Source organism: Tamandua tetradactyla, chromosome 12, assembly GCF_023851605.1.
Source record: "Tamandua tetradactyla isolate mTamTet1 chromosome 12, mTamTet1.pri, whole genome shotgun sequence".
Taxonomy (NCBI): Eukaryota; Metazoa; Chordata; class Mammalia; order Pilosa; family Myrmecophagidae; genus Tamandua; species Tamandua tetradactyla.
Genome location: NC_135338.1, coordinates 17,074,245 through 17,101,569, shown reverse-complemented (window position 1 = coordinate 17,101,569; position 27,325 = coordinate 17,074,245). Strand labels below are relative to the sequence as shown.

The following is a 27,325-nucleotide window of genomic DNA, read 5'->3' as shown; positions in this document are numbered from 1 at the left end:
TGATGGCTGAGTAAGCGCCTGTTTATGGATATGCTGCTGTGCTCACCAGTCATCATTTGCAAGACACATGGGTTATTTCCACTACAGAGCTGTTATAAATGATACTGCCAGGGACATTCTTTTTTATTTTCATTTTTAAAAATGTTTCTTTGGTGAAATGTAACATATTGTGAAATGTAAATATTGCTATAATGAGTCGGTAGCCATACTCATTTGTTAAAATTCTATTTCTATGATAGAACTAGAATTCCTCCTTCTCCTTTGATCTTTCTCCCCGTTTAAGGGCTATTTGGGCTACACACATTCTGAATTTTTTATGTTGAAAAGGGGCATCAACAATATAAGATAGGGAGATGGAATTACTTGATGTTTGAAAGGCTGGGCCCTCTGGCTTTCAGGACCCATCTATCTTAGGAATCATCTGGAGGTTATAGGTTTTTGAAAAGTAAACTTAGTGCATGAAACATTTGTAGAATCATAGATAAAGCCCTAGGCATTCTTTAGGGTTAATAGGAACGATGTTGGTTGGGGTTTGGCAAAACATGGCAATCAGCAATATCTAGGTGAAGCCTGCATGAGAGTAGCTCCAGAATAGCCTCTTAACCCTTTGTGAACACTCTTAGGCAGTGATACCTTCTTTACATACATTTACATACAAAAGCCTTTACATACATGTGCTTTCCCCCTATTGGTCAGGAAGTCTTTGTCCATTCTGCAGCTTTGGACATTCTCATGCAGGCTTTTACATGATGACATGTTTTCAATTATCTTTAGATTCTACTTTGAAGTGGAATTGCTGGAGTTAACTCCATATTTAGCTTTTTGAGGAAGAGTTGAACTTTTTTCTGAAGCAAGGACAGCATTTTACATTTCCATCATCAGTGGATGAGGGCTCCAATATCCCTGCAACATGAAGATGTGTTCAGATAACTGAAAAACTTTCTTCCTCTTTTTGCCTAGAGCTTATAATGTGAAGTGATTTCTCATTCTGGGTTGATTTTCATTTTCCTAATGGCAAATGGAGTTGAGTGCCTTCTCATTTGCTTATTGTGAAGACATGTGCTCCCCGTGCTGTCAGGGTCATTCCTCAGAGACCAAACAAAAGCCCACTGGTTCCTGTCCCTCTTATGATCCCTCCCTGCACTGAGATTTTGGGTGTCTCCCTGCAAATTCATTCTAGAGCTGCTTATTTCTAAGGCCCCAAAGTGACAAGAATATTTATTATATTGACAGGTCTGCTAGGTCATCCAACTCAGCCAAGCCAATGCTTAGGCTGAGAGGATGATTTGGGGCTCAGAATAGTTTTGTTAATAATTCCTCCTAATGAGGACTCAACATGGAGAAAATTAGGGCTTGGCATTGGGAGCATCTGGACCCTTGACTTTCCTGTTGTCCAGAATGTGTTACCAATGAAGGTCCTGCTGCTGAAAAGAAAAAGGTCTTTTCAAGGTTGACTAGCAAAGAGACAGGAGGCAAGACTCAAATCTGTCCTGATTTGAGAATTTAGTGGAGTTTTGTGGGATGGGAAAAGAGGGAGGTGGGATCACTGATGGGAATTCAGGTTGGGATATCCTGATTGGTTACTTACAGACTGTTTATATGGTAATGAGGTGCCTGTGGGTGGGGTCTTCCTTGGTGAGAGACCCCTCACATTCTAATTGTTATGTATGTCTCCTCATCCTTGAAACCTGGGTTCAGGTTATATGGCAACACTGTGTACTTGTCTCTTTTTATTTTGTAAATCCTAAATTGTTCTTAAAATGAAGTATAGTAAAATTAATGGAGTACTGATCTCTGCTGTAATATAGATGATCTTCAAAAATTATTTGAAGAAATTACATGGCAGAAGCAAGGAGATAAAAATGTTCCAAAATTATAATGAATGTTGCAGAAATCCACAAATGTAAGTACTAATAACAATAAAATATGCATTTTTAATTGGTGAACATTATGGTATGAAAATTGATCTCCATAAAGCTGTTCTATGAAATGAAAAGAAAAGATCAAGGATCATTCTTCAACCTAAATTTTAAAAATATAAACATATTTCCAGGTACTTAAATACATGGTTTCATCTGTCTTCTCATGTTCTGCACAGAAATGGACATTTGCTTGTTGAAGATCATTGTAAGTAGACAAAACTTAGTGTTTTAGACAATTCATATAAACACACTTTGAAATCCAAGTGTGTTCCAAAGTATTTTGTTTTGTTGTTGTTGTATTCAAGAGTAATTTTGTTTAGGAAAATCAGTAGGAAAAGGCAAGCACTCTAAAAGGTAGGAAAACATTGGAAGGAGACATTAACAGGTGTTTCACAACAGATGAAATATGTAATAGTAAGAAAAACATGAAAAGCTGTTTGCCCTCATTATTAATGAGGGAAAGGAAAGTTAAGACAGTAGTGTGATCATCTTACATCCAAAAGATTGAAAAAAAATAAGAAATACAACTCCATATGCTGGTCAGCATGTTTCAATTGAGGATGATGGGGCTGAGACCCTCTCCTGTGATCTGGGGACGTTGCAACCACTGGGCCCAAAGGAAAGAGAGGGAGGCCACCATGTTATCATGCCTGGTTCACCTCTGAGATTCCCCACAGGCCCCCAAGGGATAGGATCCCACTGTTCCCTGCTGTCTCAGAGTCCAGCTACATTCTTTACTGAGATCACATCCCAGAGCTGAATAGAGAGAGAAAAAGACCCTGCCCCACCCCCACCCTGAACCCACCCACCCTCACATATGGGAGTGACGGTGTGGGGTGCACATCACCCAAGGACCCCTTATTGACTTCTGCTTGGTCACCACAACTACATCCTTACTTCAGAGGAGGGTCCCCATCAGAGTTAAGGCACACTTTCTACTCCTTCCACCACTGATGTTGTTGTCAGGGAGGGGGACAGAGGTGACTGACTCCTCAGAGGGAATCATCACATCTCCAGGGAGCAGGAGCACAGAGAGCAGACCCAAACCCTTCATCACCTCTGATTTGGAGGTCTGAGGTAACAGAAGCCTCTCTCATCACACACTGCATCCCACCATGGCAGACCCCAACTCCATTGCCCTCTTTATTGCCATCATCAGCCTTCCTGGGACAGGGGTTCCCTAATCAAAATACTCCCCAAAGAGCCAGTCATTCTTATAGTGACAGATTGGCCCCTCCTGTGGCTCTTTCACCTTGAAGTAGATGGTCTATGAAAGCATGAACCCAACTTAAATGGTCTCAACTTAAATGGTCTCCCTGAAGATGGAACCGGAGCCTGATTTTAGGCCTGTTTAGGGTAGCTTTAGGTCTGTCTTAATCAAGGTTGTTATAAGTTCCTGATTGATTATGATACTGCATTTTTCATGACCACTACTGAGGGGCACAATTCTAAATATGCTGTGACCTTCAGGTACACATGGCTGCCTATAAATGAGAAGACTGTTGTTCAGGTTCCTCAGAAAACCCTCTGAGTTGTAGAAGGAAATCCAACTCCTCTTCTTTAGTGGAGAATGTATGTCCTGATTCAGGAAGCAATCACTGGCAGAGAGCTTAGAACTTCCCCTTCTCCCAGGCCTGCAGCCCCGCTTTCTCTCAGAGGACAAAGTGTGGGCAATTTAATTATAACCTCTGTTGGCCATTGAGGAGCACAATTGCTTTCTGATGCAGTTGTGCTTTCACAATTTGTTTTGTTTTTAGATTTCTTTGAACATGTTAAAAAGTATATTTTTCCTCAGTCAACTTGTTTAGTAGGCTGGGACAAGCAGAACCATGGATTCTTCATCTTCATAATTTATCACTGACACAACGACCTGATCTCATGCTATTATGTACAAAACTTTTTCTTAAAATCATGATGATGTTTTATATCAATTGATCAATTTAAAAATTATTTTATTGTAAATGTAGGATGAGAGTTATAATATTTCTTTTTTTTTTTTTTACTAGTTTAAGGGTTTATCGGTGAATGGTGGTGGTTTTAATAGCAAAACCAGAAAGTATGAAGCTGTACAAATTGTTTCATTTTTGTTCTCTAAATTTTATCAGAACAGAGAAAGGACAGACTCAAGATTTCAAATAGTGTTCAAATGTCCTCACTGTATAATTGTTACAGTTGTAATACTTGTTACAATTGTTACACAGTTGACCTCACCCATGCATGCATTGCTTTCAATGCACTCCTCATTGGGCTAGTGTAAATATACAGTTCTTATATTGATAACTGATGCTCATTGATATGATTCTCATTAAAGTTTGTGGATTGATTTATGCTGCTTTCTGGGGATTGTCCCAAAATTCCAGAGAACCTCTCTATTAAATCACCTCACAATGCAGCTTACAATTCTCTTATATGCAGTATCTGAGAACACAAACAGCAATTAAAGCATTTTTTAACTTGAAGCAGAATTTCCCAATCTTTTTTTAAATTTAGAAATCCCCACACCCATACAGTCCATACATGGTATACAATCATTGCGTCAGAATAAAACTGATCATGGTGATGAATAAATACACAACTATGTGATGGCATTGCCAATATCTCTTAGGCTATCAGTGAGGATTTAACATCCATGAAGCTATTGATTTCATTGGCTGCCACTAAAAAAAAACCCACCCATGAAGAATAATTATCTTAATTTGCAAGTAAACTAAAGGTATTTCCTGTTTGGTTGTTCTGTTTTGTCCCCCATACCCACCATCATCAGAGGAAAGATGATGTTTATTATTTGTATCACCAAGTTAAAGGGAATATTAACAAAATGCCCAAGGGTAAAACGTGAGTTTGGAAAATCTGATTGAATTACTCTCTGAAGAGGAAGAATATAAACTTCTTTTCCATTTCCTTATTTTTATGATTAATTCCAGGGATTTAAATGCTGTACATCAAAACTAAAACTCGTCATCTTTTTACAGTTTACATAAAATGAATACTAAACATGAGTTAACTCTCAGAGCAATAGGTCATTGTTATGGTTCCATCCCTTCGTTCCCATTTCTGTCATTTTTTAAAGCAGTTCTCTCACTGGCCAGTCCTCATTAGCTTAATGTTTACATTAGTGTTATGTTGGTGTTACTTAGGATTTCTATTAGAGATTGTGTTCAGGAGCCTTGTTTCTCCTGAATTCTAAGTGATTGCACATGACATTAGTCTGTGGCAATAAAAACTGCCATAAAAATGTAGGATTTCATTGTGGAATCCAATAAAATAGTTTTCCTGGATGAAACCCTTAATTATGTCACCCCATGATAAGAACCTCATGATGAGAAACTCAACCAAATTATGGAGGGAGAAAATATTTATGACAAAGGTATGTGTTTGATATCTTAGTTACTTGTTACAGGAAGTGATGACAATAAATTTAGCTCCAGCATATGGAGTCTGCTATTATTTTGTTGTTATTATTATTAATAATTGTACAATTAAAATAAAGAACTTAAAGACACAAGAAACAGCTGTTGGGTTTTGCAACATCAAGAAAAAATATTCAGTGCACAGTTCTTTTTTATTCCCACCGAAATTTTATTTATGGACACTGGAATTTGAATTTCATATTAAGTTCATGTTTCATGAAATATTCTTCTTTGGATTTTTCCCCCAATAATTTATAGATGTAACATTCATGATTAGCTTTGAACCAAACATAAACAAGTGCAGTGGTCTCATCTTGTACAGTTCCATTAATAGAACCTGTCCAGAACAGGCAAATCCATGGAGAAAAAAGAGCTGATTAGTGGTTGCCAGGGGCTGGGGGTGGAGGGTAGAGAAGGTCTGCTAATAGGTCTGGAGTTTCCTTTTGAGGATGAGGAAAATGTTCTGGAATGAGAAGGAAGGGGTGATTGCACATCGTGGTGAATGTACTAAATGACACTGGGTTGTGTGCTTTAAAATGGTTAATTCTATGTTATGTGCATTTGACCTTAATAAAAAACATGTGCTTACAGGTACTTGAATATAGTTAGCATTGGCATAGACATAAAGACTATGACTATTGACAATTCTTTTTTTTGGGGGGGGGTTGCATGGACCAGGAAATGAACCTTGGTCTCCAGCTTGGCAGGTGAACATTCTACCATTGAACCACCATGCACCCTATTATTGACATTTTGACATATTTTTTAAAAAATGAAAAGCAAATTGTGGACTAGAGCTTGCCAATCCCTGATTTAGATAAGTAACAATAGCTAACAGATGTACTCATCTGTCCATCACCCTTGACAAAAGGAGCATCAGAACAAAGTTTTCACATGGCCACAGTCTAAAAGCTAAATAGTTATAGAATCATCTTTGAGAATCAAGGCTACTGGAACACAGTAAAACAGTTTCAAGTACTTCCCTCCAACCCTCCAATACACCATAAACTAAAAAAGGATATCTATAAAATGCACATGAATAACTTCCAGGATAACCTCCCAACTCTATTCAAAATCTCTCAGCCACTGAAACTTTATTTTGTTTCATTTCTCTCTTACATCTTTTGGTCAAGATGGCATTCCCAATCCCATGATGCCAAGTCCTGGCTCATTCAAGGATTCCTGTCCCATGTTGTCAGGGAGATTTACACTCCTGGGAGTCATTTCCCATGTAGAGGGGAGGGCAAGGAGTTCACCTGCCAAATTGACTTAGAGAGAGAGGCCACATCTGAGCAATAAAAGAGGTTTTCTGGGCATGGCTCTTAGGCATGATTATAAGTAAGCTTAGCTTCTCCTTTGCAGTAATAAGTTTCATAGAGGGAAACAATATATCAGATTTCTTGATTTAGAAAATTATAACTTGAAGCACTAGGTGTCCTTTCTAAGTAAAATATGAAGAACATGTTATATAATATGCAGTAAAATGGACTTGGCAAGATAATTTTTTAATTTTTAATTTTAATTTTCCTAGCAGGTATAACACAGCTGTTCAAATTTATTAAAGGGCATAACTTTTTTTCCAACTGAATGGAGTTTCATTGAAATACTTGATGGTTTTATCTTAACTTCTGGGAGCTCTGAGATCTGGGAAGGCCAGGAGACTGGATTTCAAGCTGAGGCCTCAGGATTGGGTGGCTGAGGGGGCTTTGAGGACAGTTGAGAAGAGTGTCCTGGGGTGAGGGGATGTGCAGTCTGGGAAAAGCTTGCAGACCTGGCTGTCTTGGAGAAAACTTCTCTTCCTCTTCTGGGGCTATGTCTGGATTTAAGAACATTCTGGACCAAGAAACATGGACAGCAGGAGTCTGTTGTTGGTAGAGGAGCAGGACCAGGGTGAGCTCAAGTGAGGGAGGAGGGTCAAGGAAGTAGGCACCAGAAGCAGACCTGGAAAAGCACATGACAGAAGGAGGGGGCCTGGAAAATCCATGTGAAAACACTGATGTCCCCTGATGTGCTCAGGCAGCTAAAGCCAGGAGAACCCAAAATGGGTTTTCATGTAACGTGTTCCACTGAATTCTCACAATAGTCTTTGGAGTGTATGTGTGACAGGCAGAGGGAAAATATGAAGTAGCACTCCTCAATCATTTCCATTTTAATTAGATACAATTTTTAAATTTAAATACTTAAAATTTTTTATTTCTAAGTTCTACATGCCTATTTTCTAGATTCTACATGTGGATCATGCTGGTATTTTATAACAATTTACTATCTTCATGGAGAAGTGGCAGCAGGGAGTCCCCCCCCCCAAGGCCCTGTATCCAAGGGAAGTTTCTTTCCTGTATCTGAAGGTGCAGGTGCACCTGTTGCTCATCCCCAGAGGTCCCTACATGACTGGATCACTGAGGGGACATCCTCAGGCAGGGCTGGGGCTCATTTCTCCTCAGGCTTGGAGACTTGGGTGAGTCCTGAGGCCCCTGTGGTCTGGTCAGTGCTGTCTCCTGAGCTGGGTGTGGCTGGGACCAACCCCTCTACCCCATCTGTCACCTCACCTGGGTCTCTTGGACCTAAGCACAGGCCCAGCAAGAAGCAATATGTACAACTGAGATGCTGTCAGGGTAAGGGCTCACTTGAATGCTTGAATTAAAAAATCAAAAAGTCAGGGTCCCTGAATTAATTACTAGTCTTCAGACAGTTTATAGACCCAAACCCTTCAAATGATGGGAGGCCAGGTCCCCTTGGCGAAGGACCCTTTTATACTGCCAAAAATTTACCCTGTTAACCTTCCTCCTAGCCTTCCTCAAGGAGACCTACAGCTTTTTACCAGGGTGACTCTGCACTGGGGTAAAAGAAATTATCAGATTATTAGATTATTAGACACTGGCTCAAAAGTGACACTAATTCCAGGAGATCTAAAATGTCATTCTGGTCCACCAATCAGAGTCAGGGTTTATGAAGGTCAGGTGATTGATGGAGTTTTAGATCAGGTCCATCTCACAGTGAGTATAGTGGGTCCCTGGACCCATTCTGTAATTATTTCCCTAGTTCCATAATTGGAATAGACATACTGTGCCACTGGCAGAATCCCCATATTGGCTGTCTGACTCCTGCTGTCAGGGCTATTATGGTAGGAAAAGCCAAGTGGAAGCAACTAGAATTGCCCCTACCTAGCAAAATAGTAAATCAGAAACAATACTGGATCCTGGAGGGATTGCAGACATTAGAGCCACTCTTAAGGACTTGTAGTATGCAGGGGTGGTGATTCCCACCACATCCCCATTCAACTTTCCTATTTTGTCTGTGTAGAAAACAGGTGGGTATCAGATGATGAAAGTGGATTATCATAAACTCAACCAGGTGATGATTCAAATTGCAGCTGCTGTTCCAGATGTGGTATCATTGCTTGAGTAAATCAACACATCCTTGATACCTTGTATGCAGCTATTGATCTGACAAAAGCTTTTTTCTCAATAGCTGTCAGTAAGGACCACCAGTAACAGTTTTCTTTCAGCTGGCAAAGTCAGCAGTATACTTTCACTGTCCTACCTCAGGGGTATATCAACCCTCCAGCCCTATGTCATAATCTTGTCTGCAGGGATCTCAATCATTTCTCCCTCCCACAAGACATCACACTGGTCCATTGTGTTGATGATATCATGCTGATTGGACCTAGTGAGCAAGAAGTAGCAATTACTCTAGATGTGTTAGTAGGGCATTTGCTGTCAGGGAATGAGAGATAAATCCAACAAAAACACAAAGGCCTTCCATCTAAGTGAAATTTCTAGTTGTCCAATAGTGTGGGGCATGTTGACATATCCCTTACGGTGTGAAGGAAAAACTGTTGCATTTGCCCCCTTCTATAACCAAAAAAGGGTTACAATGCCTAGTTGGCCTCTTTGGATTTTGGAGACAACACCACACATCATTTGGGTGTGCTACTCTGCCCATTTACCAAGTGACCAGAAAACATTAGTTTTTATTGGGGATCAGAACAAAAGGAGGCTCTGCAACATATCCAAGCTGCTGTGCAAGTTTCTCTGCCACTTGAGCCATATGATATATCAGATCCAATGGTGATGAAGTGTCAGTTTCAAATAGGGGATACTGTCTGGAGCATATGGCAGACCCCTATAGGAAAATCAAAATGTGAACCCTTAGAATTTTGGAGCAAATCCTTAATATCCACTGAAGATAACTGCTCTCCTTTTGAGAAACAGCTTTAGCTGCAACTGGGCCTTAATAGAGACTGAATGCTTAACCATGGGCCACCAGGTTACCGTGAGACATGAGTTACCCATGATGAGTTGGTTGTTGACTGTTGCACCAGAAGAGGTGATTGTATCACAGAATATGACAAGAGATCTCACCTCTCAGCTGCAATAGCTCACCAGATCCAGTCATCCCAAAAGGAGAAAAATTCATTTCTTTTTATTGTCTTTCAAGTCTCCTGGTACAAAAAGTTGAACTATTTCTACAACACATGTTTCAGAACAGTTCTCAGGAAAGACTTCAAAGCCCCCTCTTTTCTTTTATTTTTGTCTTAACTTTTCAGGCCACAACAGGAGGCTCATTCAGGTGAGCATAGGGGGTTTGTGTCTCCCTTCCCCCAGGCCCTGGCCCCTGTGTGAGCACTGGAGCTGTCCTCCCACATGTAGCAATAATTGTCAACCTCATCCTCAGAGTGGAGCCCAGAGATGAGCAAATGTGCTGTATTTGTCAATGCCTCTTTTGAACCAGGGAAGCAACTAAAAGTTCTAGATCCCAACTGCATATTTGAGTCTGAATAATAAAAAGGAGGATCTTGGGAGAGTTCCTTGACTTCTGTTGATGCTGTGACATGCTCCTCCCTGCAATGTTGATATCACTTCTCAGAGTACAGATGAATTTAGTGGGAGTCCCCAGGGATGCAGAGTAGGTGGGTGGCTGAGTCAGCACAGGCTGGGTGAGAGAACCTGCTGACTCATTAGTGATGGACAGAGAACTCGTGAAGCTACTGAGAGCTGAGCCAGACCATGATGTCTGTCCCTACCTGTGCAGAGGGAGAGGAGCACAGAAGGAGATGAGTCCAGGCCATGGTGGACATAGTCCCAGGGACCCCCAGGTCTAGAGCTGGGCTGCCGAGGCCTTTTTTTAAACTCCATACAGGACTCACAGAGAAGGGGAAAGTCATGTACACATGTTACCACTCACTTGTGTCCTATCTCCTTCCTGACCTGAGGCCTGTAGACTTATGTCTATGGCCCCAAGGGCTGGAAGTGGAGCAGGGTAGGAAGAAGGAGTTACAGACTCATGGGCAAGGAGTTTCAGTTTGAGGTGGTATAAAATGAGGGTTCCAGATATCAGTAATGATAATATAATATTAAGGATATAATTAATTTCGCTACATTTGCACTTGAATGTGGTTTAAATGAGAAAAATGTATGCTGCATAGTTGTTACAACAATAAAAAGTTTGAAAGGAGCATAATCAAATAAACAAACAAATACATTTACAAAATAGGAAAGAAACGATCCATCAGGCAGGCAGAAAAATTCCAAAAAATTCCCCTTAGCTGCAGCCCACAGAAGGAGCAGGAGCATAACTGTGGGCTGTGCACTACAGTTATGGTGAAAACATCAGACAAGTGTCAATCATGGGGCAGCCTCTGAAATGCTTGCCCTGCACTGCTCAGACTCTCAAGGTCAGCAGAGGCAAGGAAAGTTGGGGAAACTGACACAGGCCAGAGGAGCCTAAAGGGACCAGATCACTAAGTGTTCTGTGGTATTTGCTATGGATCCTGGAACAAAGAAGAGCCATTAGGTACAAATAGAAGATGGGTTTTAATTAATAATAATGTGAGAATATTGGTTCCTTAGTTATTACAAAGGTACCAACTAATCCAAGATGTTAATAATATGGAAAACTGGGCTCAGGGAATTAGGGAATGCTCTGTCCTATCTTCTCTACTTTTCTGTAAATATAAAACTCTTCTAAAAAACAAAGTATATTAAAAAGCAATGGAAGTCTCAGTGTTGCACACAGATAGAGCCCCCACAGAGGATACATTCTCTGGGTGGTAGCTTCCAGGTCATCTCCATCTGCCCCCTGGACCGGAGATGGATGGGTGGCTGTGCAAGTGCATTGAGAAGCCCCTTGGCTCCACCATCCTCAGCATGAACTGGCCCCAACGACGTGCTCCTGGCTGCAGCCTCCTGTAACTTCATGTGTCGGACTTGCTCAGACTGCACCAAGGAAGTGGAAGCCCAGCAGCACCCATTCCATACGGCTCCAAGACGCCCTCTGGGGAGCTGGTGGTCACGTCCAGCAGGAGTTGCGGCTGGGTGCGTGGGGTCTGCTTCTCTGCCGGGAGCCGTGTGGTCTGGTCCGGCTGACAAGAGCATGACCGTGGGCCCCTGGCCTCTGACATGCCACCGCAGCTGTCCCTACCTTTCTCACAGAGAACAGTCTGATGACATCGGCCACGCCTGAGTACTGGTGCAGTCCATGCTGGAAGGCATCCCAGGGTGGCGGGACATGACCAAGCAGAGCTGGTAGCGCCGCAGGGGCAGTGCAGCACAGGGGCAGAGCCAGCTGGGGTTCGGGGCTCGGGGTGAAAGGCCAAGTGTGTGCAGGTCAGCCAAGGCGGCCAGGGAGTCTGGGAGGTGAAGAGCCTGAAGTCAGCCTGGAAGGGCCTCAAGGTCAAGTGACCTGCCAGGAATAGGATTCCTCATCCCGGCTGCTGAGGACACAGGGTGAGTAGGGGTCGGGAGGCTAAGGGTTGCCCTGTTGCATGTTTCCAGGGTGTCACCAGGGACCCCCACAGGGGCTTCTTCCCCAGGAGTGGGATTGGGGGAGGTATCTCACCTTGTGAAGGAACACGCAACTTGTTCTCAGAAAGATTTATTCATTTACTGTAAAAAATGCTTCCAAAGCACCCCGCTGGTCGTGAACTGCTTCAGAACATGGAGATCATTAAAATGCAATAGTGGAAAGTGGCAATGGAGTGCTACCCTCCTACAAGATGAATGAACCTCAGAAACTGTGAAATGGCCTGAGCGAGCTAGTTACAGATGGTCACATGTTGTGTATTCATTTATAAGAAATGTCCAAATAGGTAGATTTATATATACAGAAAGTAGTATATTGGATACCTAGGAGTAGGAGATAAAGCCTGGGGAAAGAGCAGATGGGGAGGGAGAGTCTTTGTTGGGTGATCGATAGGTTCCAAAATTGCACCATGAGGATATTTGCACAAATCCATCAATATGCCAAAGACCATTGAATTTCATAGTTTAAATAGGTGAAATTTATACAATAAAAATGACAACTTAATAAAGATGCTTTTTGCAAAAATGAGAAAGAAAGATAAAGGATCACCCTTATTCTGGGCTTAAAATCATATGAACATATTTCTAGCTACATAAATATATAATTTAATCTACCTTCCACCTTTGCACACCACACCTGGAGTTGGACATTCTCTTGCTGAAGACCATTTTAAATAGATATAACTTAGTGGATTAGAAAATTCCCATAATGTTTTGAAATCCCATTGGGTTTTCCAAAATATTTTGCTTGTGTTTTTCACGTATTTAAGAATAATTTTATTTAGGGAAATCAGTTTCAATGTGAATCAAAAAGAAAACAAAACTAAATCTCCACTGGGAGAAAAATATGGGCAAAAGATATAATAAACAGGAATTACAGAAAAGAAGAAATATGTAGTAGCAGGAAAAACATTAAAATGATATGTGCCCCTATTACTCATTGGGAAAATGAAAATTAAGATGACAAGAAGATCATGTTACATGCAATACATTGGACAAAACAAGAAGTCTTACAATACCGAATGCTGGTGAAGGGCAGGGGAGAACTTAAGAGCATGAGCTGTTGTGATTTTGCCTTCAGACCCCGGGACACTGACACTTAAGGATGCCACTGTCATATTCCACTGGGGTTCATCACTTGATGTCAGAGGCACAACCAGCTTCACTGGGCAGGGGCAGGTTTCTGTCTTACTTCCCCATGGGCCTGCAGCACTGTGTGAGCACTGATGGCATCGTCCCATGATGAACAGTAATAATTTGCCTCGTCCTCAGGCTGGAGCCCCAAGATGCTCAGGAAGGCCGTGGTGCCTGACTTGGAGCCAGAGAACCAGGCTGGGATCCCTGAGGGCCAAGTTATTTCCAAGCATCACAGCTTTGGGGGCACCCCCAGGGAGCTGTTGGTACCAGCCTACATAATTAACTCCAACATTGTTGCTGCTTCCCCTGCAGGTAAGTGTGATTTTCTGACCAGCAGAACCTGACACCGAGGCTTCCTGTATCAGCCCTAACTGTGCCCAGGACCCTGGAAGAGAGGAGGGGGAGACACAGGGGTGAGTCTGGGGCTGTTCTCCACACCATGTTTCCAAATGAAGGGGAGAAACATGACACTGGGCATCACCCCACAGTTCTCTCTCCTGCTTTCCAAAGTTGGTCATCTGGGTAGGGAGTGAGGACTGTTAGGAGGAGAGGGGTCTTGGCCATGATGGAGATGCCCCCAGAACTTTACTTCCTGAGTCAGCTGAGCAGAACTGTCCAAAGGCTCTCTTATCTTTTCCTTAAATGAGAGGGGTGAGAGGAACCCTTCATGCAAATATTTCTCCCGCCCGCCCAGCGTCCCTGGGCCTGAAATTCATGCAAGCTGAGCATGGGATGTGGTGAGGTCTGTTGGGACCCAGGGGGCACAGAGTACAGAGCACAGGGCCCCAAACAGGGCACCAGGGCCTGGTTTCCCAGTGGAGGTGCCCCCATACCCCCAAGGGACAGGCCCCCAGGCCCCTAGACCTGCTGGTGTCTCAGTATCCAGGCTCCTTCATGCCTGGAATGAAGTTTTTGGAGCTGACTAGACAGAGAAAGAGAATCTGGACTCATCTCAGCCTTGCACCCACCCCATCATCACAGGCTGGAGAAACCACATCACCCAGGGGCCCCTTATTGGGCTACAGTGGTCTTACCATAATTTATTCAGAACTTTGTAAGAGGGGCCTCTTGAGGAATAAGACATTCTTTCTCAAATTTCCCCCATTTACCCTGTTTGGGAGGGGGCAGAGGAGACTGATCCTTCATGGAATGTGCCCTGCCCCAGTGAGCAGAAATAGGGAGCAGGAGCAAACCCTGCAGGGCCTCTGTTTAGGAGTCCAAAGACACAGGCTCCTCTCTCCCTCCTCACACACCATGTCCCACAACCACAGAGTCAGCCTTCAGGAGCCTCCTCAGCCTTCATGGGACAATGACCCATCCTAAAGGGGCCGAGGGATTTGGTTCCCAGAAAGACCATCCTTGTTGAGAAGAGAGAGATCAGCTTTTCCTCCTGCTCTTCTACCCTGAGGAAATGACGAGCTCCTCAGGTCATCTAGAGACCAACCAGGAAACTCCAGCCCTGAGAGGGCCCCAGGGATGAGTGGGTCTTCCCACAAGATGGAGCATGAGCATCCATATGGGTTTAGAAGCCTGGGGAATGGGACACACAATGAAGTAGCAAGGAGATAATGATCAGGAAGGTGACACAGAAGGCCACAAATTTCCTATCTAAGCCCTTTACTCACATCTCACAATTTTTTATTACTATAGGATGCCCCTGCATCACATTATGTGTCAAGCCTTGTTTTACTTGTTTACTATCTCTCTCCCACCTACCTCTCTTCTATCTTTTCTGCAAATCTCAATGTAGTTAACCCTCCTATTGGGAGGCTTATTTCTTGCAGATTCCCAACCACAGCAGCACACCCACCCAGGCATGTGTTCCTGCTTCATTCCTGAGCTCTTTTCTGAAAGCTCCTGTTCAGTGGGTGGAACCAACAAGCAGAGATGGATCCATCAAGATTCAGGTTACATTAATTAGGTAGAAATTTAGAGTAGCTTTAAGGTGAAAATCTGCTTTTCCACTCCAACCCCAGAGGAAATTCTCACTAGGCAGCCCCACAGCACCCCTGCTGATGCATGCACACATGCCAAGATTCAAGGGAGGGACCACCAGGGAGCCTGTGGCTGAGGTTCTGGAGAACAACAGATCTGTATGAGCTCAAGCTATTACCCAAGAATATATAGGGGTCAGTCTTTAAACTCCCTCCCTAGCTAATGTTATGAGGGATATTACTAGGCTTTGCTAGGTGGGTCTTCAGTTGTTAAAAGCTAGTGAATGTGGTTGATCTTGAAGGCCACCTGACCTGGGGCAGCTACTTCCAAGTGCAACATGAGGTAAAGTACATGCTGTTGACTGTCATGGAAAGCCCACTATCTAGAATCCTTCAAAAGCACTCTGAGCGATAGGGGATATTCAGATAAATTGTGTCTAGTATCACCCATTGTGCTGGTTTAAAAGGATTATGTCCCCTAGAAAAGCCCTCTTTGAATCCTGATTCAATCTTGTGGTAACAGCTTCTTTGATTCCCTATTCAGCACTGTAGGTTGGAAACTAGATTAGATTATCTCCAAGGAGATGTGCTCACCAAATGTGGGGATTAAACTTGGATTAAGGGAGTTGTGACTCTGCCGTTCCAGGTGGGTCTTGATTTCTTTAATGGAATCCTTTAAAAGAGGAAGCATCTTGGAAAAGCCTTGAGATTCTGAAACAGCTGAGCCATGACAGAACAAGAACCACAAAAGCCCAGGCAGCCAGAAACCTTCGGAGATGAAAAAGTCAAATGTCCTTAGAGAAGCTTCAAGAAACAAGAAACCTGGAGAGAAGGCTAGCAGACTTTGCCACATTCACCATGTGCTTTTCCAGTTCAGAGAGAAATCCTGAATGTTATTGGCCTTTCTTGAGGGAAGGTAACTTCTTGTTGGTACCTTACTGTGGACATTACTATAGTCTTGTTTTAATTTGGACATTTCCACAGTCTCAGAACTGTAAACTAGCAACTTAATAAATTCCCCCTTTTAAAAAACATTCCATTTCTGGTATATGACATTCTGGGAGCTAGCAAACTAGGCCACTCACTAACCATGCTTGGGGAAAAGCAAATGGCCTTGTGCAGCCATGATTCAAAGCCGAGCACTGACCTTTGGGTGCAGGAAAGCAGCTGCTGACACCAAGGCCTGGAGCTCATCTGAGCTTCAGTAGAGTGTTAGGGGACACAGGAGAGGGCTCCCTGGGTCTTCTGTACCCAGAAGATCTTACAGGTGATACAGGGATGCTGACAGGAAGGGAGCTTGAATCAGCACAGGGTAGGAGAGGGAAACTGGAAGTGCAGACATGTCTGGGTGTTAGGGCAGGGAGCAAGAGATAGGGTGTGAATGTGTCTGTGGACAACGTGATTCAGTCCATAAAATGCAGTAATATTACTTCCTCTTTCCATTTTGGAAACTGTATTTCACAAATTATAATGGTGGGCACCTGCCCAATATTACCAAAATGCCACCCAGGTCCAAGGCCCAGGGAGCAGATCCTCTGTCAGGGGGAGGCCTGGGGTGGTTGTCAGCTCTGGGTTTCCCCTTGGGAGGAAGCACCAGCTGTGACCTCTCTTGTGGTCCAGTGATCAGGGGCCTGGGAGCCATTCAGTTCCAACCACTTTGGTTTCATCAGGCCCCTGAGAGGACCCACAGCACCCCCTGGTGGCTCCGGTGGTAAAAGCACATGCTTCCAGCTCTTTCCTATACAATTAAGTGTAGATTCACCTTTTATTTACATTTTCCCTGTTTTTCACTGACCAACCCACATCCACTGCTTGTTTCTATTTTGTTTCTTCCTGTTCGTATTTTTTTTTCTCAAGTTACTGTTAAAAACTAGCCTCAGAGTCTGCATTGCAATTTCAATGTCCCCAGGTTTTAACCACTGACCTCAGTGCTCCCAAGGACTAAGGAAATCACACCCAAGTCCACCTGACTTTATGTAGATTATTTAAATCAAACCTCAAATTAAATAAATAGCCACTTTAAGGAAGGGCTTATTTTAATACTTTACATCAAGAACTTTTAAATAGAAAATACAGACACAAGTCCAAAGTATGGGTTCTACAGGATTTCCACCCATATCGGAGCCCACCCAGCAGGCTTGGGGGATGAGGCAGGGATGGGGAATCCACAAGCCTTTACATGCTGGGAAGCCCTGAGCAGCTCCACCCTGAGGTGGCATCTCTTAACTCTGCTCATGGTTGGTGACCCCAGAGCTTATGATGAGGCTCCAGGTCACCTCCATGTCCCCAAGGCTTGTGGGCTTCTGTGTGTGGGGTGAGGTTCTGGTTTCGGATTCTGAGGTCCTTTTGTCTTTTCATCCCAGTGTAGTCTGTGCCACTGTCAGTGACCCACTGGCCAGGTCAGGGTCATCTATAGAGTAAAAGAGTAATAGAGATATTCCTTGAAAGAATTTATGAAGCTTTAAGCGCTTTGGAAGAATTCCAACCTAAGTATGAAATAAGAAAGGATTTAACTTGTGCCAATTAAGATATAGATTATGCCTCAGTATTATTATATCTTTATTTTAATTTTTTAATAATTGTTATTTGCATTTGGCTTCATGATATATTGCACTATTTCTTTATGTTAAATATTTCAGTTTAGGAATTTTTCCAAAGTAAAGTTCACTAAGCTATAAGAATAGAAATATTTTCAGAGACAATAAACTTATAATTTGTAATACAGAATAAAAACATAAAATCCTACAAAATATATGAATAAGTGATTATCTTAATTAGTGAAAAGTGCCAGAAGGATGCAGAAATGTCAACTGTGTATTACAAAATGAGTTATAATTCTTTTGCTCAATTTAGCCCTCATTCCTTCCCCATCTCTTAACATAACACAAAGGAACAAGGAACAGGACAAAAGCCTGGATGTATGTATGTTGCCAATATATTGCTAACAGCTATGTCTAAACAGGCTGACTATGGTAGCTTTTATTTCAAATGTTTAATATTGATCATTTACTATTTTAATATATTAAACACACCCTTTCTCTTCCATGCTATTTAATTAAAAGGGAAAGATGGAGAGCCTTTAAGTGCAGTTGAGTAAGAGAAGAAATTCATTCTTGATCTTCAACAAGTCCCTGGTGCCCTCTGCTCTGCTCTCTGATCCCACACCACTGATCTCCTTTCAACACCAGGGGTTGGGGGCCCTGTCTTGGTGCTGGCCCCTCCTTGTGCTGGGGGAGCCCTCATTCACCCCTCACCTGCCCAGGTAAACACTTTCTAGATTTCCCCATTCATGGAGAGTTGCTTTCTCACGTATTGCTGTTATAGTAATGAACTTAATGGTTTGCTTTACATCTTGTGTCTTGGAGTGTCCTCTCCTTGAGAGACGTGATGTCTCTTAGGTATTTTGTATTTACCCTGTGTCAGGTCAACCCAGTGCAGGAGCCAACATAGATGGGCCCTCAATACATTTTTGCTGGTTAAATAAATTAAGGGATAGATAGATGGACATTTGAGCCAGATATATGAAATGGTAAAATAAAAATTTTAAATAAAATAAGATTATATTCCCTTTATATTTGGTGATTAATTTTAGGATATGAGTTCCACAGGAGATAAGGAAGCAGAATCAGAAAGTTTAAGAAACTGTAAAAAATATTCAAATAATTTCCCAAGGCACATTAAAATGTAGAAAATGGCAGATCACAATACTGAAAAGTTGCATCACTATGTCCCTCCTTATTCATATGCCCTGATTTAGTTATATACACAGCACTCTTCAAATTAAAAATCTCTGCATGGTTTAGGTTCCTGGCATGTCTATTTCCTCTGGAATGTATTCTCCATGAGAGGAAGGCTATATCTCACCCCTCAGCCTCTAGTACTTTCCTTAACTCATTATTTATGCTGTTTCCTGGCATAATTATAAATTATGTCCTCAAAAGTTATATTTGTCAAACTAATTAAATGGTGAGGAGAATAAAAGTCTTTGGTTATTAAAGGTTTCTATTGTTTTACATTCATGTGAATATCTGCATACTCACCACCTATGTAATATTTAATGACATTGAAGTTCACCTAATTGATGTACCTTTGAAAACCTGATATTTGAAGAATATTTCCTGAGAATGTAACATAGACTCATGCACTAATAAATAAATGAAGCAGGATTCCAGTATGCATTTCCATGATGATTCTAAATCTGCACCAAAATGTAGTTCCATAGTCAAAGCAAACACACACATATACACCCATAAGGTGTCATGGTCAGGTTCCTGTGTCAACTTGGCCAGGTGGTGGTGCCCAGTTGTCTAGTCAGGTAAGTGCTGGCCCATCAGTTGGTATGAGGACATTTAATGGCCTTAAAACATGCTCACATTGGCTGCATCCACAGTTGATTGTATTTGCAATCAGCTAAGGGGAAGGCCTTCTGCAATTTGTGACATAATCTAATCACTGGAAGGCTTTTAAGGAGGACCCAGAAGATCATTCTTCCTACTTCAGCCAGCCAGTCTCTCCTGAGAGTTCAATGAAAACCTTTATTGGAGCTCCCAGCTTGTGGCCTGCCCTACAAATCTTGGATTCTTCCATCTCCATGGTTACGAGACACTTTTACAAATTTTACATTTACAGATATCTCCTGCTAATTCTATTTCTCTAAAGAATACTAGCTAATACATACAGGGAGAGGAAATCACTCTCAAACAAGCTCAGAAAGTCTACTCTAGAGATAATAATGGAAAGTCCATTAATTCAGTTTTAGAAGTCAGCATAACCCAAATATCAGAAACTGATAATCCAGAATGAAATGCTGACTTTCTCAGCACAAAGTGGATCCAGGAACTAGATATAGAATGTGTGTGTGAGTGTGTGTATGCACATCCATGTGTTGTATGTGATACACCTGTATGTTTGAGAGGTAAAAACTGGAAACTCAAGGCACATTCTATATATATCTGTTTCTATATTCTATATATATAAACTATATATCTGTTTTTACTGAATATTCCACACCCTCCAGTAAAGATGTCACCTCAACTGCCTTGTTAATCTGGGTTTATTCTCTCCCTTGAGTGTGACCTCTACTGAATAGCTGTTCTATAACATATTAAATTTGAAAAGAGTGATGGTAAGTCACTTCTGAGACCAGTTTATGAAAACACTGGGATCTGTCTTGGGGGCTTTTTTTTTGTTGTCTCTTGTGTCACTATCCCTGGGGAGGCCCTGGCTGCCTTGTCCTGACATCTCTGTGGAGAAGCCACATGGTAAGGAGCTGAGACCTGCCCACAGCTACATGTGGGAACTCAGAAGCCACCCCCACCCCCAGCCAAGCCTTCTTATGGGTGTAGAACTGCTGATAGCTCACCCACAATTCAATGAAAGCCCTTGAGCCAGAAACACCCAACTATGTCACCCCCAATTCCGTGATAATAAATGTGTATTGTTTTAAACTCTTTTGACTTGGGGCATTTATCACACAGCAATGGATAGCTATTAAAGATGGTCACTAATTGAAGTCCTCAAGAACAGCTTCATTGTGGAGAGGGAGACTGAGGTCCTGAGCACATGTAGCACCTCCAAAGGGATATCGAGGAGCCTCTGCTCATCAGCATTAAAAGACTGGCTCAAGACCTCTCTCATAAGGGACTCCCAAGCCTGAGGTCAGGCATCTCTTGCAGCAAGAGAGTAGATATGGCAGCACTTTGGGGAGCATGTCTTCCATAACACTTGGCAGATGATGGAGTTTCCCTGATTTTTATCTTAGAAGAAAGAAATATGTTTAGAAGTGTTTTACATAGGACAACGATTTGAAGACCAAGCAGCCTGTAGAATGTCTGGATTAGAACTGAAATTGAAATAGAGGTTAAAAGGGGGGGCAATCAATGAACAAGTCTGGGATCTGGAGTTCAGTGGGGACCTCTCAGTGCCTGCCTGCCACACTCTACCTCTGCATCCCAAAGATTCTCATCCTTCTTAAGTTCCAGAGACACTTCCTAGGACTTGTGTTAAGTTGCACACAGAATAGAGAGGCACCCAGAAGCCATGAGCCAAGGCAGAGTCAGGGGGTTGTACCTCACTTTCCCACTGACATCTGTCATGGTGGATGAGTGGGGGGTTGCTCCCCGGGGGCAGAATGGGGAAGGGACCTTCTGATAAGCAGAGAGATTTAGAAGTTTCTAATTCATGAAAGGTCAAGGGAGGGTACATGAATGGCAAAGCCATTGGGCACTGTGGTTGTCTGAAATGATGTATGTACCCTAGAAAAGCCATGTTTTAATCCTAATCCAATTTTGGAAAGGCAGCCATTTCTTCTAATCCCTACTCAGCATTGTATATTTGAAACTGTAATTAGGTTATCTCCCTGGAGATGTGATTTAATCAAGAGTGGTTGTTGAGCCAGATTAGGAGAAGGCATGTCTCCACCCATTTGGGTGGGTCTTGATTCATTTATGGGAATCCTATGAAAGAGGAAACATTTTGGAGAAATTTTGGAGAGAGATTCAGAGAGAGCAGAGAATGCTGCAGCACTACAAAGCAGATGATCCATCAGCCAATGCTTTGGAGATGAAGAAGGAAAATGTCTCCCAGGGAGCTTCATGAAACAGGAAGCCAGAAGAGAAAGCTAGCAGAAGAAGCTGTGCTTGCCATGCACCCTTCCAGCCAAGAGAGAAACTGTGACTGTGTTCACCATGTGCCTTCTCACTTGAGAGAGAAACCCTGAAGTTCATCGGCCTTCTTGAACCAAGATATCTTTCCCTGGATGCCTCTGATTGGACATTTTTACAGACTTAATTGGGACATTTTATTGGCCTTGGAATGGTAAACTAGCAACTTTTTAAATTCCCCTTTTTTTTTTTTTTTTTATTAACGGAAAGAAAAAAAAAGAAATTAACACAACATTTAGAAATCATACCATTCTACATATGCACTCAGTAATTCTTAACATCATCACATAGATGCATGATCATTGTTTCTTAGTACATTTGCATCAGTTTAGAGGAACTAGCAACACAACAGAAAAAGATATAAAATGTTAATATAAAGAAAAGAAATAAAAGTAGTAGTAATAGTAAAAAACAACAACAACAAACAAACCAACAAGCAAACAAAAACAAAAAAAAAACCCTATAGCTCAGATGCAGCTTCATTCAGTATTTTAACATGATTACTTTACAATTAGGTATTATTGTGCTGTCCATTTTTGAGTTTTTGTATCTAGTCCTGTTGCACAATCTGTATCCCTTCAGCTTCAATTACCCATTGTCTTACCCTGTTTCTAACTCCTGCTGAACTCTGTTACCAATGACATATTTCAAGTTTATTCTCGAATGTCTGTTCACAACAGTGGGACCATACAGTATTTGTCCTTTAGTTTTTGGCTGGATTCACTCAGCATAATATTCTCTAGGTCCATCCATGTTATTACATGGTTCACAAGTTTATCTTGTCTTAAAGCTGCATAATATTCCATCGTATGTATATACCACAGTTTGTTTAGCCACTCTTCTGTTGATGGAGATTTTGGCTGTTTCCATCTCTTTGCAATTGTAAATAACGCTGCTATAAACATTGGTGTGCAAATGTCCGTTTGTGTCTTTGCCCTTAAGTCCTTTGAGTAGATTCCCAGCAATGGTATTGCTGGGTCGTATGGCAATTCTATATTCAGCTTTTTGAGGAACCGCCAAACTGCCTTCCACAGTGGTTGCACCCTTTGACATTCCCACCAACAGTGAATAAGTGTGCCTCTTTCTCCGCATCCTCTCCAGCACTTGTCATTTTCTGTTTTGTTGATAATGGCCATTCTGGTGGGTGTGAGATGATATCTCATTGTGGTTTTGATTTGCATTTCTCTAATGGCCAGGGACATTGAGCATCTCTTCATGTGCCTCTTGGCCATCCGTATTTCTTCTTCTGGTAGGTGTCTGTTTAAGTCTTTTTCCCATTTTGTAATTGGGTTGGCTGTCTTTTTGTTGTTGAGTTGAATAATCTCTTTATAAATTCTGGATACTAGACCCTTATCTGATATGTCATTTCCAAATATTGTCTCCCATTGTGTAGGCTGTCTTTCTACTTTCTTGATGAAGTTCTCTGATGCACAAAAGTGTTTAATTTTGAGAAGCTCCCATTTATTTATTTCCTTCTTCAGTGTTCTTGCTTTAGGTTTAAGGTCCATAAAACCACCTCCAGTTGTAAGATCGATAAGATATCTCCCAACATTTTCCTCTAACTGTTTTATGGTCTTAGACCTAATGTTTAGATCTTTGATCCATTTTGAGTTAACTTTTGTATAGGGTGTGAGAGATGGGTCTTCTTTCATTCTTTTGCATATGGATATCCAGTTCTCTAGGCACCATTTATTGAAGAGACTGTTCTGTCCCAGGTGAGTTGGCTTGACTGCCTTATCAAAGATCAAATGTCCATAGATGAGAGGGTCTATATCTGAGCACTCTATTCGATTCCATTGGTCGATATATCTATCTTTATGCCAATACCATGCTGTTTTGACCACTGTGGCTTCATAATATGCCTTAAAGTCAGGCAGCGCGAGACCTCCAGCTTCGTTTTTTTTCCTCAAGATGTTTTTAGCAATTCGGGGTACCCTGCCCTTCCAGATAAATTTGCTTATTGGTTTTTCTATTTCTGAAAAATATGTTGTTGGGATTTTGATTGGTATTGCATTGAATCTGTAAATCAATTTAGGTAGGATTGACATCTTAACTATATTTAGTCTTCCAATCCATGAACACGGTACGCCCTTCCATCTATTTAGGTCTTCTGTGATTTCTTTTAACAGTTTTTTGTAGTTTTCTTTATATAGGTTTTTTGTCTCTTTGGTTAAATTTATTCCTAGGTATTTTATTCTTTTAGTTGCGATTGTAAACGGGATTCGTTTCTTGATTTCTACCTCAGCTTGTTCATTACTAGTGTATAGAAAAGCTACAGATTTTTGAATGTTGATCTTGTAGCCTGCTACTTTGCTGTACTCATTTATTAGCTCTAGTAATTTTGTTGTGGATTTTTCTGGGTTTTCTACATATAGTATCATATCGTCTGCAAACAGTGATAGTTTTACTTCTTCCTTTCCAATTTTGATGCCTTGTATTTCTTTTTCTTGCCTAATTGCTCTGGCTAGAACTTCCAACACAATGTTGAATAATAGTGGTGATAGTGGACATCCTTGTCTTGTTCCTGATCTTAGGGGGAAAGTTTTCAATTTTTCCCCATTGAGGATGATATTAGCTGTGGGTTTTTCATATATTCCCTCTATCATTTTAAGGAAGTTCCCTTGTATTCCTATCTTTTGAAGTGTTTTCAGCAGGAAAGGATGTTGAATCTTGTCAAATGCCTTCTCTGCATCAATTGAGATGATCATGTGATTTTTCTGCTTTGATTTGTTGATATGGTGTATTACATTAATTGATTTTCTTATGTTGAACCATCCTTGCATACCTGGGATGAATCCTACTTGGTCATGATGTATAATTCTTTTAATGTGTTGTTGGATACGATTTGCTAGAATTTTATTGAGGATTTTTGCATCTGTATTCATTAGAGAGATTGGTCTGTAGTTTTCTTTTTTTGTAATATCTTTGCCTGGTTTTGGTATGAGGGTGATGTTGGCTTCATAGAATGAATTAGGTAGTTTTCCCTCCACTTCGATTATGTTGAAGAGTTTGAGGAGAGTAGGTACTAATTCTTTCTGGAATGTTTGATAGAATTCACATGTGAAGCCGTCTGGTCCTGGACTTTTCTTTTTAGGGAGGTTTTGAATAACTAATTCAATCTCTTTACTTGTGATTGGTTTGTTGAGGTCGTCTATTTCTTCTTGAGTCAAAGTTGGTTGTTCCTGTCTTTCCAGGAACCTGTCCATTTCTTCTAAATTGTTGTATTTATTAGCGTAAAGTTGTTCATAGTATCCTGTTATTACCTCCTTTATTTCTGTGAGGTCAGTAGTTATGTCTCCTCTTTCATTTCTAATCTTATTTATTTGCATCCTCTCTCTTCTTCTTTTTGTCAATCTTGCTAAGGGCCCATCAATCTTGTTGATTTTCTCATAGAACCAACTTCTGGTCTTATTGATTTTCTCTATTGTTTTCATGTTTTCAATTTCATTTATTTCTGCTCTAATCTTTGTTATTTCTTTCCTTTTGCTTGCTTTGGGATTAGTTTGCTGTTCTTTCTCCAGTTCTTCCAAGTGGACAGTTAATTCCTGCATTTTTGCCTTTTCTTCTTTTCTGATAAAGGCATTTAGGGCAATAAATTTCCCTCTTAGCACTGCCTTTGCTGCGTCCCATAAGTTTTGATATGTTGTGTCTTCATTTTCATTTGCCTCTAGGTATTTACTAATTTCTCTTGCAATTTCTTCTTTGACCCACTTGTTGTTTAAGAGTGTGTTGTTGAGCCTCCATGTATTTATGAATTTTCTGGCACTCCGCCTATTATTGATTTCCAACTTCATTCCTTTATGATCCGAGAAAGTGTTGTGTATGATTTCAATCTTTTTAAATTTGTTAAGACTTGCTTTGTGACCCAGCATATGGTCTATCTTTGAGAATGATCCATGAGCACTTGAAAAAAAGGTGTATCTTGCTGTTGTGGGATGTAATGTCCTATAAATGTCTGTTAAGTCAAGTTCACTTATAGTAATATTCAGGTTCTCTATTTCTTTATTGATCCTCTGTGTAGATGTTCTGTCCATTGATGAGAGTGGTGAATTGAAGTCTCCAACTATTATGGTATATGTGTCTATTTCCCTTTTCAGTGTTTGCAGTGTATTCCTCACGTATTTTGGGGCATTCTGGTTCGGTGCGTAAATATTTATGATTGTTATGTCTTCTTGTTTAATTGTTCCTTTTATTAGTATATAGTGTCCTTCTTTGTCTCTTTTAACTGTTTTACATTTGAAGTCTAATTTGTTGGATATTAGTATAGCCACTCCTGCTCTTTTCTGGTTGTTGTTTGCATGAAATATCTTTTCCCAACCTTTCACTTTCAACCTATATTTATCTTTGGGTCTAAGATGTGTTTCCTGTAGACAGCATATAGAAGGATCCTGTTTTTTAATCCATTCTGCCAGTCTATGTCTTTTAATTGGGGAATTCAGTCCATTGACATTTAGAGTTATTACTGTTTGGATAATATTTTCCTCTACCATTTTGCCTTTTGTATTATATATATCATATCTGTCTTTCCTTCTTTCTACACTTTTCTCCATGTCTCTCTCTTCTGTCTTTTTGTATCTGACTCTAGTGCTTCCTTTAGTATTTCTTGCAAAGCTGGTCTCTTGGTCACAAATTCTCTTAGTGACTTTTTGTCTGAGAATGTTTTAAATTCTCCCTCATTTTTGAAGGACAATTTTGCTGGATATAGGAGTCTTGGCTGGCAGTTTTTCTCTTTTAGTAACTTAAATATATCATCCCACTGTCTTCTAGCTTCCATGGTTTCTGCTGAGAAATCTACACATAGTCTTATTGGGTTCCCCTTGTATGTGACGGATTGTTTTTCTCTCGCTGCCTTCAAGATCCTCTCTTTCTCTTTGACCTCTGACATTCTAACTAGTAAGTGTCTTGGGGAACGCCTATTTGTGTCTAATCTCTTTGGGGTGCGCTGCACTTCTTGGATCTGTAATTTTAGGTCTTTCATAAGAGTTGGGAAATTTTCAGTGATAATTTCTTCCATTAGTTTTTCTCCTCCTTTTCCCTTCTCTTCTCCTTCTGGGATACCCACTACACGTATATTTGTACGGTTCACATTGTCCTTGAGTTCCCTGATACCTTGTTCAAATTTTTCCATTCTTTTCCGGATAGTTTCTGTTTCTTTTTGGAGTTCAGATGTTTCATCCTCCAAATCACTAATTCTATCTTCTGTTTCTTTAAATCTGTCATTGTAGGTATCCATTGTTTTTTCCATCTTTTCTACTTTATCTTTCACTTCCATAAGTTCTGTGATTTGTTTTTTCAGTTTTTCTATTTCTTCTTTATGTTCAGCCCATGTCTTCTTCATGTCCTCCCTCAATTTATCGATTTTGTTTTTGAAGAGGTTTTCCATTTCTGTTCGTATATTCAGCATTAGTTGTTTCAGCTCCTGTATCTCATTTGAACTATTGGTTTCTTCGTTTGACTGGG

The 27,325-nt window shown here is 41.1% G+C and overlaps 1 protein-coding gene across 1 annotated transcript in view; it reads right to left on the bottom strand.

Annotated features, from left to right (window-relative positions):
- Positions 1 to 13,157: 13,157 nt before the first annotated feature.
- Positions 13,158 to 27,325, bottom strand: part of LOC143651837 (mitogen-activated protein kinase kinase kinase 9-like) — a 103,588-nt gene continuing 89,420 nt past the window's right edge. Inside the window, exon 6 of the mRNA XM_077122660.1 lies at positions 13,158 to 13,654. Within this exon, the coding sequence (XP_076978775.1) occupies positions 13,401 to 13,654 (254 nt within the window). The 3' untranslated portion in view covers positions 13,158 to 13,400. The remainder of the gene's footprint in view (positions 13,655 to 27,325) is intronic.